The 15,945-nt window shown below is 36.9% G+C and overlaps 1 protein-coding gene across 2 annotated transcripts in view; it reads left to right on the forward strand.

Moving 5' to 3' along the window:
- Window positions 1-15,601, forward strand: part of LOC146465320 (uncharacterized) — an 18,350-nt gene extending 2,749 nt beyond the window's left edge. Inside the window, exons 2-7 of one of the 2 annotated variants that reach the window (XM_085128551.1) lie at window positions 5,441-5,612; window positions 7,788-7,883; window positions 8,820-9,198; window positions 10,156-10,300; window positions 11,265-11,442; window positions 11,906-15,601. In XM_085128551.1, the coding sequence (XP_084984677.1) occupies window positions 8,839-9,198; window positions 10,156-10,300; window positions 11,265-11,442; window positions 11,906-12,071 (849 nt within the window). In that variant the 5' untranslated portion in view covers window positions 5,441-5,612; window positions 7,788-7,883; window positions 8,820-8,838 and the 3' untranslated portion in view covers window positions 12,072-15,601. Of the gene's footprint in view, window positions 1-5,440; window positions 5,613-6,439; window positions 6,595-7,787; window positions 7,884-8,819; window positions 9,199-10,155; window positions 10,301-11,264; window positions 11,443-11,905 lie in introns of those variants that run through there. The other variant, XM_085128552.1, reaches the window with a different exon arrangement.
- The last annotated feature ends 344 nt before the right edge of the window (window positions 15,602-15,945 follow it).

A 15,945-nucleotide genomic window follows, 5' to 3' on the forward strand; every position in this document is an offset into this window, starting at 1 on the left:
CGCTAAACGGTTGTCCTATTGTTTCTACCTCAGGAAACCAATTCTGATACTGGACGATTTAAAAGCAATTTTCAATTGAGCGTACGTGTCGACTTCGACGCAAAAGCAGACCCAAAGTAATCACTCTGACTAATGTTAACAAAAGTAATTAACAGCGCAACTAACCAATCACAACTTGAAGGAAATATATCTAACCGGCGCCAAGCGTGGGAAAACGCGTGCGATCAAGTCACGATTGGTTTTGCCAGTTTGGATTTCCATTGGTTGAGGAAGTGGGCGAGAGTTTTTCTAAGTAAACCAATCAAAGAGCGTAGTCAGCAAAACCAAAGCAAACGAGAAATTGCTTTCGACTCTGAATTGAATACCGCTCTATATCGTCCACAGCTATTTAACCTATGAGAGTCGAAAAGTAAAGGAGAAATACAAGTCCCAAACTGTTTTCTTTGTGGTACGCAACATGGGTTGGTGACCTCAAAATGACATGTACAATGAAGCCATGATTTCACAAATGGCGGTAACCTTGGGACTTGGGTCCCGCCATCAATTTCCATTGAAAACTGACCAATGAAAACGAAACGAAACCATTACAACATCAAAAACCTAAGAAAACAAAGGCACCTTAAGTAGGTTCAAATTATTCAGTAAAAATTCTCGGAAAGCGTGACTGTCAAAATTTGGTTGTAAATTAAAGGCAACGTTATGCAAAATTGTCCCCAGGCAAAGGCATTTTAGGAAAGGTCGCCAAAATCATCGCCTTTGCAAATATAGTGAAAAAACTGATATATCACGGAGACAGCTATAGGCTAGCTCAGAACAATGCTTGTTTATGTTTGATTGACGTTGAAAAAGATCGTTGGAATTATTTTGTTGTTCATTGTGTTTGTTTGTTTGTTTGTTTTGTTTGGAACTAGATAATCCTCACACTGCATTGTGAGGCAAAAAAAAGTTTAATTGCACTGACCTAATAATTTTTCAGGTATAATGCCGTTATTGTTATTGTACTAACATTCTTTTTTTTGTTAAATATTCCAAACGTAGCCTGGAGGATCTAAATATATTATTAATTATTTAATTATATATTTTTAATGCATATGAAGCAAACTGTTTACAAAATGTTTTGAACCAACTATTCTTGTCGATCGTGCGAGATCACAGTGCTGAATTCCTATGTCGTTTGAGACCATGTGGATGAAAAAATCAAGCTTCAAAATCGATTTGTCCACGAATGAATAGGCCATTTCCGAGTTGCTGTGAACCTCATTATGAAAGCGAGGCTAAGTGCAGTTTTTATTATGAAAATTAGTTTTCATTCATATGCAAACAAAACTAATTTTCATATGAAAAGCCTTTGCACTTACCCTCGCTTTGATAATGAGGTTCACAGCAACTCGGAAATGGGCCATTAGAAAAGTCCAACACAAAATGTGTAAAACAATTCATAACTCTGTGAATATTTCTCCTACAGAAATTTAGAACGTGGTCACACCCACTCAGTCAGTCAGTGCCCAGTATTTGTGAGGTCTATATCCCATAAACTGTTTAAAATTATGTAAAGAGGCGGGGACTTTGAAGCACAGGGAAACTGAGGGGTAAAATAACTACTAATAAGTTTTAATAGAGCATACTAATGATTTCTTTTGTTTTCCTTTGTCTAAAAGCCTAATTAGTATGCTCTATATAGAGCATACTAATGAGTATATAGAGCACGGGTACGGGTACGGCTTGCCATAGTTGCCATCACCTCTCATGACTTCCCAGTAATTTACCTCTTCCACGGGGGTGATGCCCAAACCGACTGGAACGGACCTAAACTCGTCTCCAAGGGTTTCAATTTGTGTGTTTCAGTATTCATCCCAGGCTCGATAGACGTTTACCGACCACGCGGTACTTTGTTGCGTTTTCTTTGGAATTCTGTCTCTTCCTCTTTGCTCAATTTCGTTCACTGTGGTGGGCTTTTGGAAGCGAGCACTTCTATCGAATTCATCCCTTAAGCACTCGGAGATGTCTACGTTCTCAAAAGCAAGTAACTCTTGAGTGGTAAGGACGGCGTCAAGTTCCTGGAGCTCTGTACACTGGCTCATAGCCGGAGCAAATGAGCCATCAAAACAACAAAGAATATACAAAGCTCCAAAGAAACAAAAGCATTGTTTTTCATAAAATTCTACCAAAATTACGGCGACATCCAAAACAAAATAACAACGTGATTCCTAAGTGTGAATGACACAATTAAAATACGCTCATAAATAGAATCTGCATAAAATATGGTTTCTTTGCGGATGTGACCATGTTCTAAGGCGGCTAGACAATGAACGCTCGTGTCCTATGGGATTTAGCCCCTCTCGCATTAGATAGAAGTGCCACTCGGGCTACGCCCATTATGGCCTTCTATCTTTGCTCGAGGAACTATATCCTATAGAGTGTGTGCACGGCGGCCATGTTGGAGGACTAAAACAATAGAAGATATTTGCATAAAAATAGAATATATTTCCCAAAGGAAAATCATTGTATTGTTTCGGTCCTCCAAAATGGCCGTCGTGCACACACTCTATAGAACACTAGCGTTCATTGTCTAGCCCTTACATAATTCTAGTCGTTAAGTAAACGTTAACAAAAGAAGAATACAGGAAAATTAATGTTTGGTCGGGGTTCGAAATATTTGAGAGTTTAAAATTACTGCGTGTTGACAAATATGCGCTGCGAATGGATGACACAAGTCCAACAGAAATTGCTCAAAACAATTCGTAACGCTGTGAATATTCTAACTCTGTGTATAGCTCTGTGAATGTTCAAAATTAATTTATCCACGAATATGTGTCGTATGACAACGATTTTAAAAGTATTTGTGTATAATTTGAAATATGTTAAACATGGAAAATCATCGATAGTTGCCTGCGAGTTGCTCACCACATGGTTTGTTTTCAACTAAACAACAAGCGCTTTACGGTCAAAACAAAATGTTCCAAAATAAATTCACCCAAGAATATTTGTCGTATGGCAACGATTTAAGTATCTGTATATAGATCGAAATACGTTAAATATGGAAAATTATTGATAGTTACCTGCAAAAATGCATTTAATTTCTAAGCGACTTGTATTTCGCCTGTTTGTCCGTCCTCTCAGTCGCTCTTAGGTTTCACATTTGCTTATTCGTCGCCTTCTTTCTCGTTTTCTTTCTCTCTCCCTTTCTCTTCTTTCCACGTTTGTCGACATATTCAACGAATACAAAAGTCAGTTTTTTTCAAAATTCTCGCTTGTTTTTATAACTGAAACAGTTGGCTATCCCACTTCCCGCCGAAAACACGCCGGTTGCAAGCACAGGGTTAAATTGATTGTGGTATTTCACATTGGGTTACCTAGAGGGGCGAACACATATTATTAAAAACTGGATCATTGTATAATGCAATTCTAGGAATTTGATGGGAAATCAGTCATTATGCAATGCCCGAGGTCTAAGAGACCATTAAATTGTCTTCTGGTTAATCAATATTTGTTGACTTTTTTTTAAATATATCTTATTCGATGGTTTTACATATAATACGCGCGGATATTTTGCGAGTTGCGTAGTCGAGGCGAGGAAAAATACGAGCAATGAGCAAAATGTCCGCGAGTATTATATGTAACTGGCTATCGAATAAGGGATTTATTATTCTACTACAAAAAGATTTTGTTATTTTGGCTTTTCTTTTCTAGAAAGTGTTGAAATACACCGGCATTATGTATCTGTCCATCAGTTTCGGCGTGTGCGAATGACGTAAACAACACAGAAAGCCAGTGAAATGTCTTTGTATTTGCTCTGTAGTAAACCGGTCAAACCGGGTCACTACAGTGTATTACGGTCTGATATTTTGCGTGTTCTCTTGACCTTATTTGGCGAAATGACATAATAGTGGAATAATGATAAAACAATAATTCACTCACGCTTGTTGGATACGAGATGAATTCTAGCCAACTTGGCGCCACACGCCTCGTTGGCTATCAATCATTATCTGATATCCAACAAGCGTGAGTGGAATAATTATTAACAAGATGCCTATACTGGCATTTACGTGTGATGCCCCTTGATTCTTATAATTGTATGCTTTGCAGACTATCCTAGCTACTGGAATATTTTGAGTCACAAAGATAGCGTTATGTTGTTTCCCTTGTGTTACGCGTCTTATCGTTATACCGGAATTTCTATTACAATAACGTGGCCTGACTCACGTTTCTGATTATGTAAAAAGTGTAAGATTACAAATTGTTTTCGTTTCACCAAAAAAAAAAAAAAAAAAACAGAAAGAAAACAGGCAAAAAGCTTTCCTAAATGAAAACTTTTAGTACAAATGGACAATCAGGCCTTTAATCTTTTTGTAAAGTGGATTTCCAGTTGCGTTTAAGCATCAATTCGACAAAGTGATGCGATCTGCGTTTTAGCTTAATACCAAAATGACCTTTCCCCCGCATATTCTGGATGGTTCTACAACTGTCAAACAGAAGCATGATTCCTTCGCGATGAACTCTCCGATTTCCACCGTTTTAACTGTCGAGTGCTTCTTAGAAGTTATTCTTTCGATTTACCGTTTCAAAAGGGTTAATTTTCTTTTTGAAAATGGCACATTGGAATCTAAAACATTAAAACAATATGGCCACGCCACTAAAGTCAAGCCTTTTCAGTTCCACCGAGAGACCTCTAGGACCTGAATAATCACAATAGTAATTAACTCCCCTCCGATCCCTCCTGACCTACACTAAGATATTGCATTCTGATTGGACCGTTTTTGTTAAAGACAATAAGGATAATAGAAGACAAAAAGATCCCTCTAGGAGAAAACTGAATTTGATACATCTAAAACGAGTTAATAATTGAAAGATGCGCATTTGTGGATACAAAGAAGAACAAACGACCCCCATTTTATAACGTGGGCTGCACAGGCATCCCACGTAAATATACCCGGAGACATGCTGTTATACTCGACGACTAACTTTCAGTATTCGACGATCTTCCAAGGCGTCAAGCTAAAGAGGCATTTTTCCCTTCGTAGTTGAATTTACATTCGTGCAGCCAATGGTTGATTCGTCTTGAACTAATTCAGAAAAATGTCGTTTTTAAAAGTAATTCATTTTTTTTTTATGTAAAATTATCACCACATCGACACAAACAGCTCTAAACAGACCAGTGAAAATCGCGTGTACAGTGTTACGTGTGTTTGTTGCTTGTTGATAACAATGATTAGCCAATGAGCGAGCGATAAGTTTCAAATATCCTATATCGTCATATTTTAATTACAAGCAGGTTGCTTTATTAAATTACATGCACGGCAATAACGACAAAACAAATCGATAATCAACGTCCGTCTAAGTCCTCTACCAATAAGTTGTCAATAACAGACCAGTTTATTTTGCGTCTTTGTTTTACTGGAGATACTATATTTCACTGACATCTAGACGTTTGACTGTCCAGTTCAAGCCTTCGTCAATTCCTGCTTGGCGGCGAGTAACGGAACATTACTTTGGGAGGAAAACTTGACAATGTATGTGCTGAAATAAAGGATCACCATTCCGTGTTTCCTTAAGCCCCAGGGGTTTGCTTCAACGGGAACTATTTTAGGGAGCAAAAATAGTCCAGCTTGAAGGTACGTCACTAAAATCTCTTTCTTGACTTAAAATTTAAATTAATACCAAACAGGAAGCTACAGACAGTTCTGAAGTTCCTTCTTCATAATTATTCTTTCTTTAGAGCGCGAATTAACAGAAAAGATAACCAGGCTTTTAGCTACAGGAAAATTAATAATCCTTTGTGACAATATTGGAGTCATTTGTTTCGTTATTATTATTCCACGTACTATCATTTTCCGAAGAAAGTTTACATTTTTGAAAAACTTTTTATTATTCGGCAGCAAGTTTACATGTCTAAATGGATTGATTTAATAACTGTTCCTTTAGACAAAGAAGGTCGAAATTAAAATGTCTCAACCTTGTATGCTTTATGTTCCCGGTGTCCTTGAACTCCTATCTTTTTAATGCACCTGTCACTCACCATGTTTACTTTTTTTTTTCTGGTGAGCAATATAATATTCAAAACGCAAAAAAGATCTCCTTTATCTGTTTTCATTTCTCTATCACGTTTCAACGTAGGATAAAAGCATTGTTTAAATTAAATCATACGTAACTAACATAACTCTATAAATCATAGGAAAGTATTGCCAAATACCTTTTGTTGAAATTTGTCGCGTGGCTGGAGGATTTCCGCCATTACCAGTCGTATACATTACATGCTTTTATTTCGGAGACTCTGGGGAAGAGAATAATTTCTTTTATAAAAAACTGGATCATTTTAAAATGCAATTCCAGGGATGCGATTGGCTTAGAGGCCATGGCCATTTAAGACATTCATTAAACGCCCATAATCGCCTCACAAATTCCACTTTACTTGCTATAAGAAGCATTTTCGGTCCCGAAATGTAACTTCAAACTTTTCTAACAAGTGAAAATTAATTCCATTAATTGTGTTTTTGTGAGGGACCAACGAACACCTTTTTTCTCATGGTATAAAAGTTTCCTTGCGACCTCCAGAGCTACATTGGTTGGGACTTTGTTCCCGGCAGGTTTAATCAGGTTAGTTTCGTCTGTGTGAGCGGGATCTGACAAGGCAGCACTCTGGCCATTCTGGGAAGGGTTATGGGCAAGTTAGTTTCCCTTCCCTGTAAAAAAGATCGTGCTCTAGGAACCTCACAAACGAAAAAAAGTCCTTTGCCAACCGGGAGGCTTGGGGCACCGCAATGTAAGTATAAACAGTACGGGTTAAAGCCAACTGGAAACCTATGGTGGGAAAGCAAGTCTTAATGCATGCACAGTTGTATGGCTGAAGAGGTGTTCAAATCGTGATCATGCGTTTCAGTATACAGCTATTTGAATTAACGTTGTCGGATTAAAATCAAGCTAAAAGACAAGACCGCAATGTTTTGTGGGATTATTTTTTATGAATAATTTCATCAAAATCATCCCTGCAAGTGCAGGTCATTGTACTGCTAATTACAACCTATTGTTTTCTCCAGGCATGACTGATTTTGATGAATTTATTCATAAAAATCCCACGTAAACTTTCGGTCTTGTCTTTTAGCTTCATGCTTTGAACCGACAATGTTAATTGAAATAGCTGTATGGGGATATAGAAATTTGAATGTGTCAACTGTTCTAGATCCGTGAGCGATAAAATTTCTTCTCCTCTTCTTCTTCTTACTTATGTTTGTTTTGACAAAATTCGTCATTTAATCACTCGGTGCAATATGTAAATATTAACATTCAAAATGTAATCAAATGTGTCTGACGTCTGTTCACATCGTGGGTCAAGTTTTTCAAATTTCATTTTTATCCTCTACTGTAATGGTAAATAATCATTTCTCAAAGCCGAATAGGAAACGGTCTCCATAGAATCTACAATGGCAGGCGAACGGCCAGAAAAAAAGTATATACTGCAAGTCAGCTTTGTTATTATTGAACATACTGCAATGGTATCGCCAAAAGCATCAGTGATATGACTTGCGAGTTGTAATCTTCGTTTTCGTTTTAAAGACAATAAATTATTTTCTCGACGAAGATGTTTATAAACCGTCGCTTCAGGATCTGTAGCAGATGACATCCAGTTGCCAAGTAATTTATTAAAATTTCTAATAAAGTGTAAGCAGGGCATCTTTATATTAATAAAGTTGTCTTTGTTCTTAACAACGCGCTGTCGACTGAAGTAAGCTTCAATATAACCGTAGAAAAAATCCAATTTATTTTAAATACGTTCCCTTCTTTCTATTCAGGAGGGAAGCCAAGTAACTACCGGATGAAAAAATCTGAGTTTGTGTCCAGAAAGCTGAAAAGGTTACATTTTAGCTGTCTTTCCGAGTTTTATAAAGGTGAGTTTTACAATACGTGAGAATTTTAAATGAAAAGTCGAAGTAATTGAAGGAAAATATCATGAATTTTCAACAAAGGACGTTTTATATTATAGTACATTGTTGAGTTTATCTTTCTCAGTCAGAAATAAGGTCGAGAGAAAGAGAGAAAAGAACTTTACGTCAAAAGTTTTGGAAATCCACAAATTCAAACGATATCTTGTTCTTGTACGTAGGGTACAAAGTATTCAATTAACTTTTGTATCGTCGCTGTAAACGGATTTTAATTTGTATCTTTAATTCTAGTCGTTTTTTTTTTTTTTTTTTTTTACTGTAATGTCTGGCAAACCTTGACAGAGGTCACCAAAAAGAATAAACGAATAAACCCCATAATAATGATAAAAAAAGATGCAAGCCTTCCCTTTGCAGATTGTCTTCCATAACATTGGGAAATTTCGTCTCCTTAACCCTATCTTGGTCGGCCTTATTTTGTACTTCTTGGGTTAAGGGGGTGAGCTCGAGGAAGAGGGGGGTGGGGAAGGGGGGTGAGTGGAACCTTCATCACGCCGTGGGTATTTCCAAACACACGACGACCATAATGGATCCTCCATCTTGGATTTATTGTTTTTCACCAGAATTTCAGAAAGCCACCAAAACTGACAAGAAAATGACATAGAAGAAGAGCTTAATGTTCTAGCAATGTGAAATAAACTTGGAAAATTGAAAATTATAGCAAACTTGCCAGTCAAAATTGGCCTGTTTTGCAGCTGATGACATCAAATTCTATTTATTTACACTGACCTGTCGCATCAGATTGCTCCAGTACGTTTTAGAAAAAGTTTCAAAGTTTGGTGGCACTATTAAATCGCATATTAAAATGGGTAAAAAGAAGTCAAGAAGTTAGCCAGCTAGATAAAAATCTTTAAGGCTGTATCCCTTCTTAACTCCTTCTTATAGGAAAAGGAACATATTGAATATGCTTGTTCGTGGAATTGGCTGTTCCTTACATCTGCAGACTTTGATGCCACTTATTGCTCTCACTCTGCAATTATTCGCTTCAATTGCTGATCGAGTTAAACGAGAAACGATGTTTTACGCTATAGAAAATGTATCTCTAACAGGAAATGTTACGATGGTGAAACTAGTGACGGATGAACTTGATTGTGCATTCTCGTGTTTGCGGAATGATAATCCAACCAAATGTTTTTCCTTCAACTTTGGTCGCGCTGCAGATCGAGGATTGCACACCTGTGAACTAAGCGATTCCGAAAGAACTCTGGGACCTCAAAACATGCAAAGCAGGAAGGGGTTTGATTATTATGGCATGGAAACTAAGGTAAGCTACACGGGATTACATTCACAGAGGCAGTTATTTCAATCAGTAAACATGGAGACGTTTGGGTGTAATGTTTTCCGCGTCTAACTTTCGGTCAGATGGTTTGTGGAAAAGTTGATCTCAAAATTGTCCTTGAGTTCTGTTTGGCCAAGAGAGACAAGAAGCGTAACTACAAGTTGTCTTTTTCCACTTACGTAGATAAATGACTACAGATTCAAGAAACGTAACCTAATGCTGGAGTACTTTTTGAGCTACTTTTTTCCTTAGCCTTGGACCTTGAACCTTAGCGAAGTTAAGTACCGGCCTTTTTAGTCCCCGTCACTAAATTGCTATCGTTCATCTTTCAATTGAAAAAAAAAAAAAAGCAATACGTCTTATTACCTGGTCCTATACAACTTTTGGTAGGATAAAATATAATCTCTAAGCAGTGCTGCCCAAACTGCCCAAAACTAAGGAAGCTGGCACAAATGCTCTGATTGGAATTTAATAAGAGGACGCTTATTTTAAACAAGCACTTCCATGATACAGTTTTAAGCTGTGCTACTCTAAAATACTGCTAAAAATTTTGACATTCTGATATTAACTGCTGTACGTTTTGTTAAAAACTTGGACTGGAAAGAAGCTTGAACCACCATCTTGTTATTTGCCCTGTAGTTTGCCTTGCCGTTAACACTTATTTGTCTGGATGCCTAAACGTTTTCTTCGCAATTGTCGCAATTGTTACAATGATTTCTAAAAAATCCCTCACAAATAGTTTTTGAGATACAAAACAAGTCCTGAATATCATGTGTGAGCGCAAGCTTGCAGATATATCTTCCCAAATATAGAATATACCTAAGACGAGGAAACTAGAGACTATTCTCCAGATACAACACGACTCAATCGAACACGACCTAAAACATCGCACATATTATTAAGTGTGGTTTTATAGGTTAATCCAAATGATATTGCTTTAAGTATCTTTCCAGGTTTTTTCCGTGTCTTTCATCCCCATGTGTCAACGGAGGATCGTGTGTCAATGGCCCAGAATTGGAGATGTTCTTTTGCAAATGTCCTCTGGAAATCAAAGTACTTCCTTATCTTGACAACAGATGTAACGTCAGTAAGTATACAAACGCCATTGATTTCATGTTTGATGTAATATATTAAACACGAGGGAGAGGATCTCATTCAATTTCCAAGCATCAAGAACTGGGTCGAAAAAAAAAAAAAACCACAATAAGGGGAGTGGGGGGGGGGGGGGGGGGGGGCAGCCGATTTTTTTTAAAATTTACTTCAAAGCTTTGGAAATCGGATCAGATACTCTTTCGAGTGATGGACTTATATAGGTTCTTAACCTATTGATATTTCTCGGAGAAATTCAAATCAAAATCTCATTAAATTTCGTAATAAGTGAGAACACATTTCCAAACCTCCTCCACAGTAATGTTTTTGTTCTTTTTCACTTCGTGAGCTATTAATGAAATTTTTGTAAAAAGGACTAGCTTTAAGCATTATAATCGCGGTGTCTTCAACTAAAGGTATAAAACGTGAGTGAGATATATCGGTTTTTCTTAATACTTTCTTAAGGCCTGATCGTTATTATGTAAAAGATTTGTCACATAAAATAAAGCTTTGTTAAGATATAGAATAGCAGAATTAGGCCTTCTATAATCAGTTAATTCTTGTACGAAGGATAGGACAGTGAACTTGACTTAGAGCTGAGGATGGACCTATTCATTTTGTTCTGTTTTTTACGAAGGGCTCGCCCATACCCTACACCAATTCATCACTCTTTCCACAACCCCTCATATAACGCTTTTTTTCTAACATGAACCTTGTGGAACCTACCTATATGCTGCCAAGTTGTGTCCACAAAACCTGAAACTAGCACAAGAAGAAGTTTGCACCAACATTTGCCTTTATTCTGATTCTCGTGGACCTAACTTGAGACCTCAGCTCGTTTCTCCAGTACATTTAGCTGTTTGAAGAGGATTCCGGCCATTCTCGATTCTCACATCTTGATTGCTCCAATCCATCTTTGAAGAAATATAACAACTAATCTCCATATCTCGTTTGTATTCCAGATCACTCGCTCATCGAAATAGACAGTCTTGGAAATAATTTCGACATTTTCTACACAAGAGTGGGTCGATATAAGCTAAACTATTTCGAGGCCGAACGACTTTGTCAGATACTTGGAGCCACTTTAGCCTCTTTGGCTCAGCTGACTACAGCTTGGCAAGGAGGGCTGCAGAAATGCAGGTGAATCCTACTGTCTTGATTAAGGAGATTTCCTATAGATTCCGCTTCACAATGATTTTAGACCGATCTCGCAGCACTTTTGTGAGCTGCAGGAGATTTAATTTGCCGCACATTTACAGCCATTTATCGCCGATTGCTTAATTTCATTCCTGAAATATTTTACCTTTTTAAAAGGTAGTTTCGCATCTGTAGACGCATTAGTTTCGTACTCTTTTTGTTAATATTTGTAGTTTTCGCAAGGTTTGGCAAAATCAAATTGGATCCAAGATGATCCCCGTTTAAAATTCATGTTGTAAGACTTCATTATAATTATTTCGTTTGGTGCATGGGAATTGAGCCATTTTTAACGTTCTATATAACCTTCAGATAGAGAGTCCGAGAGCAGTGGAAGGGCGTCCACTTTCACCCCAGAAATATATCCAAAGTTCGCCTCTGATATACATCCTGGTTTCTCATTTTACAGGTATGGCTGGCTGAACGAGAGCAGAGTTGCTTATCCGATGCAATCAGTGAAAGAACGCTGTGGAAATAAGAATGGCATCGTAGGAGGTGTAACAGTAGAAAATAAGATCACCAAGACGTCAGACGCCTGGTGCTTTAAGGGTTCGAACTTCACTGACAATACATAGGCACGTATTTAACGTACAGAATTGACAAAGTTTCAAAAGTTTGTGTGACCATGTCCTCATATAGTTAGATTTCACTTTTGATCCGCCAACATCGAAACCAACGCAATTCAAGTTCTAGAAAACAAATTAATCTAAAGTATGCTATTTGTCTACTTTCAAGCCAGTCACATTTGTGTTTTTTATTTGAGCTAATTTACTGCGATTTTGCTGCTTTAATAATGATAATAATAATAATAATAATAATAATAATTATAATTATAATAATAATAATAATAATAATAATAATAATAATAATAATAATAATAATAATAATAATAATAATAATAATTCTACATAGCTGAAGTAAGGTGACTGGCACTGGTTTCCAGCACTTAAGTTTTAGAAAATTTAAGGTGGTTATGAATCCCTCCGTATCAATGTTTCTCAACTTGGCAAAAAGTTGCGTCCTGATATAAACCATTTCCGAGTTGCTTTGAATGTCATTATGAAAGTTAGGTTAAGTGCAAAGTTTTTATTATGGAAATAAGTTTTCATTCGTATGCGAACTAAACTAATTTCATATAAAAAGTTTTGTACTTAGTCTCACTTTCATAATAAGGTTCAAAGCGACTCGGAAAATGGCTTATTCGAAAGTAGGATAAGGGGGTCACTGAGATCGTTTTTTAAATTGTTGCCATGGTAATCTACTAAGTCGAAAAATAATCATAACTTGTTTGCCAATGTGCATTTGTTTGATACCATTATTTGTTGTATCCACTGATAAAGGTTAAGTCGCACTAGGAGCCTAATGGCCCCGACGGCCGGAGCTTCCGTTTCTCTAAAGGGAGTAATAGAAGTATTGCTATGCTCCCTCTGGAGGGGATCCTAGTACAGAGCGCAGGGTTACCCCAGCAGTATGATATGTCGCCGTTACCCATTTGTACACCTGCATGGGTGTACAAACCGACAATTTTGCCTAAATGAAAAACGCCAACGGTTATTGCAAAGACGTTTACAATTTATTACGTGAAAGTGTCATTGGAGATAAAATGAAAGGCTTCTGAGGACTAAAAGCTATTAGAGGGCCTCGAAATTACGTGGAATGTTTAGACACGAAAGGTTGCCAAAAGCCGAAGCCCCACCCGGCCTGGTGTAAATAGGCCCAGCACCTCATCGGGCAGGCAGAATGGAAGGTGTTCACAGCAATAATAATTGATAGAACACCTCCACACCTTAAGCCCTGCCTTAAGTTTATAATAATTAACTTCTCCACCTCATTTGTTCGAGCCGATGTGGTTTCTAGAGAAATTTTGTTACTTAATGGGGACATGGCTAGATTATTTTAATCTTCAAATCAAAAGGTTATTGAATACACAGTATTTGAATCCATACTACACTATTTCCATTCGGAGAAATGAAATGGCTGACATTTGGTGATTTCTTTGAAAAGTTTAAATTTTCTTTTATTATTTTTAAAATTTCAAGGCACATTAACGAATTATTTTGTTCCTTTTAACTTAAGAGCGATGAATAATCGATAAATGATTAATTATACCACATTTGAATCCGTATCGAGCGTCCTATTTTCATTCGTAGAAATAGAAGGTGTTCAGAGCATTAACATTTGATAGGATACCTTATTACCTTAAGTGTATAACATAGTGCGCTTTCTTCCCTATCTAGTTTTCACTGACAATTTCAAATGAAAGCCTTTGTTTTTCGGCACAGCGCATTGAGAGAATTTTGTAATCAATCACAAATAAAACCGGTTTTTGCGTTCCACATTTCGATACTTTGTTGTCGCTATTTTATAAAAGAATTGGTTCTTTTAGCTGTGCGTATATCGAGTTATGGATGCACTTGGGAAGTTTGGAAAGCACTCAAAAAGCTAGAGTTGCTGTCGGTTACGCCTCAAGCAACCCCTACGCTTCTATCATGCTCTCCCAACTTCCCGCCGCGCGCATCCATAACTCGATATAGGCACGCTAAGCAAGAACCAATTCTTAAGTCTTCAAGGGCCGGCAACCTGAAGGAAGTTGACGTCGAGTGATTTTTTTTAACTTAAAAATTCCCGAGAAATCTCTAACACGTTTAAGATAACGGATTGAACTTTCTTCACCACAAGAAACCTCTGATGGTAAATACGATGGTATACTACAGATACGTAAACAGATTTTGAGAAACAAACATGTTATATTTAGATTAAAAGTATTTTTTGCGTGGCAATTCATGCTGCGAATAAAGTTCATAGTTTTTTTTTTTCAAATGACAACATCGAAGACGACATCGATAGATCGTTTAGAAAAATAAACCTAATAGCGACAAAGTTAACCGGCCAAAATAAAATAAGAAAAAATAATACAGGTACAGAGAATATACGTTTTCCAGGTAATGAATAAGACTGTGAATTCTTCACAAAACTATTCTTAAATTATACTTTGCAAACGAGTTGGAATATATGTGATAAATTATACAATTTGGAACTACAAGGCGCTTCATATCAGAAAAAAACAACAACACGATCTTATACTGATACCGCAGTAGAGGTTGTTAAAAGAAACAATAAAAATATATAAACCAGAGAGTAAAAATCTTCAAGTTAATGTTTTGTAAGGATGGAATTATATCAATCCTTACAACAATTCAACCAACTTCTCCACCTCATTTGTTCGAGCCGCTGTGGTTTCTAGGGAAATTTTTGTTACTTAAAGGGGACATGGCTGGAATATTTTAATCTTCAAATCAAAAGGTTATTGAATACACAGTATTTGAATCCATACTGCACTGTTTGCACTCAGAGAAATGAAATGTCTGACATTCGCTGATTTCTTTGAAGAGTTTAAATTTTCTCTTAATTATTTTTAAAATTTCAAGGCACATTAATGAAGTATTTTGCGATAAATAATTAATTATACCACATTTGAATCCGTATCGAGCGTCCTATTTCCATTCGAAGAAATTGGGTGGCTGACATTTCAAAATGCAAACTGCCTCAGATATCTTCTAGCCGTCATTAATTTTGTATTAAAAAATATATAAGATTAATAGACATCTATTTATAACCAATGTTGTGCACACACAGGACTAAATAGTTAGCCTTTAAATTTAACACCTTGCGAACGAAACGTATTGTGTTCCTTTTAACTTGAGAGCGATAACTAATCGATAAATAATTAATTATACCACATTTCAATCCGTATCGAGGGTCCTATTTCCATTCGAAGAAATGGAAGGTGTTCAGAGCATTAATAATTGATAAGTGTGCGTGCATCCCTATCTAATTTCACTGAAAATTTCAGATGAAACTTTATCGTTCAGACCATGCCATTGTGGCGTGTTTGTAAACAGCTGATAAGAACCTTTGTTTTTCGTAATAGCGCATAGAGAGGATTTTGTAATCAATCACAAATAAAGCCTGTTTTCCGCGTTCCACTGATACATACTTTTTGTCACTATGTCATAAAAGAATTAGTTCATGCTTGTAGCTGTGCGTATATCGAGTTATGGATGCACTTGGGAAGTTTGGAAAGCAATCAAGAAACTAAAGTTGCCCTCAGTTACGCCTCGAGCAACTCTTACGCTTCTCTCGTGCTCCTCCAACTTCCCGCGCGCATCCATAACTCGATATACGCACGCATAGCATGAACATATTGTTTAGTCTTCAAGGGCCGACAGCCTTAAGGGAGTTGACGCCTATTGATTTTTTTAACTGAATATTACTTAGAAATCTCTCACAGTACGCGTTTAAGCTGATAACGGATTGAGCTTCCCTCACAAGGAGAAACCTCTGGTGGTAATTATACGATGGTATACTACAGGTACGTTAACATATTTTGAGAAGCAAACTTATGTTATATTTAGATTACAAGTATTTTTCGTGTGCCAATTCATGCCG

This window comes from Pavona decussata, unplaced genomic scaffold (assembly GCF_977016875.1).
Source record: "Pavona decussata unplaced genomic scaffold, jaPavDecu1.1 SCAFFOLD_156, whole genome shotgun sequence".
Lineage (NCBI taxonomy): Eukaryota > Metazoa > Cnidaria > Anthozoa > Scleractinia > Agariciidae > Pavona > Pavona decussata.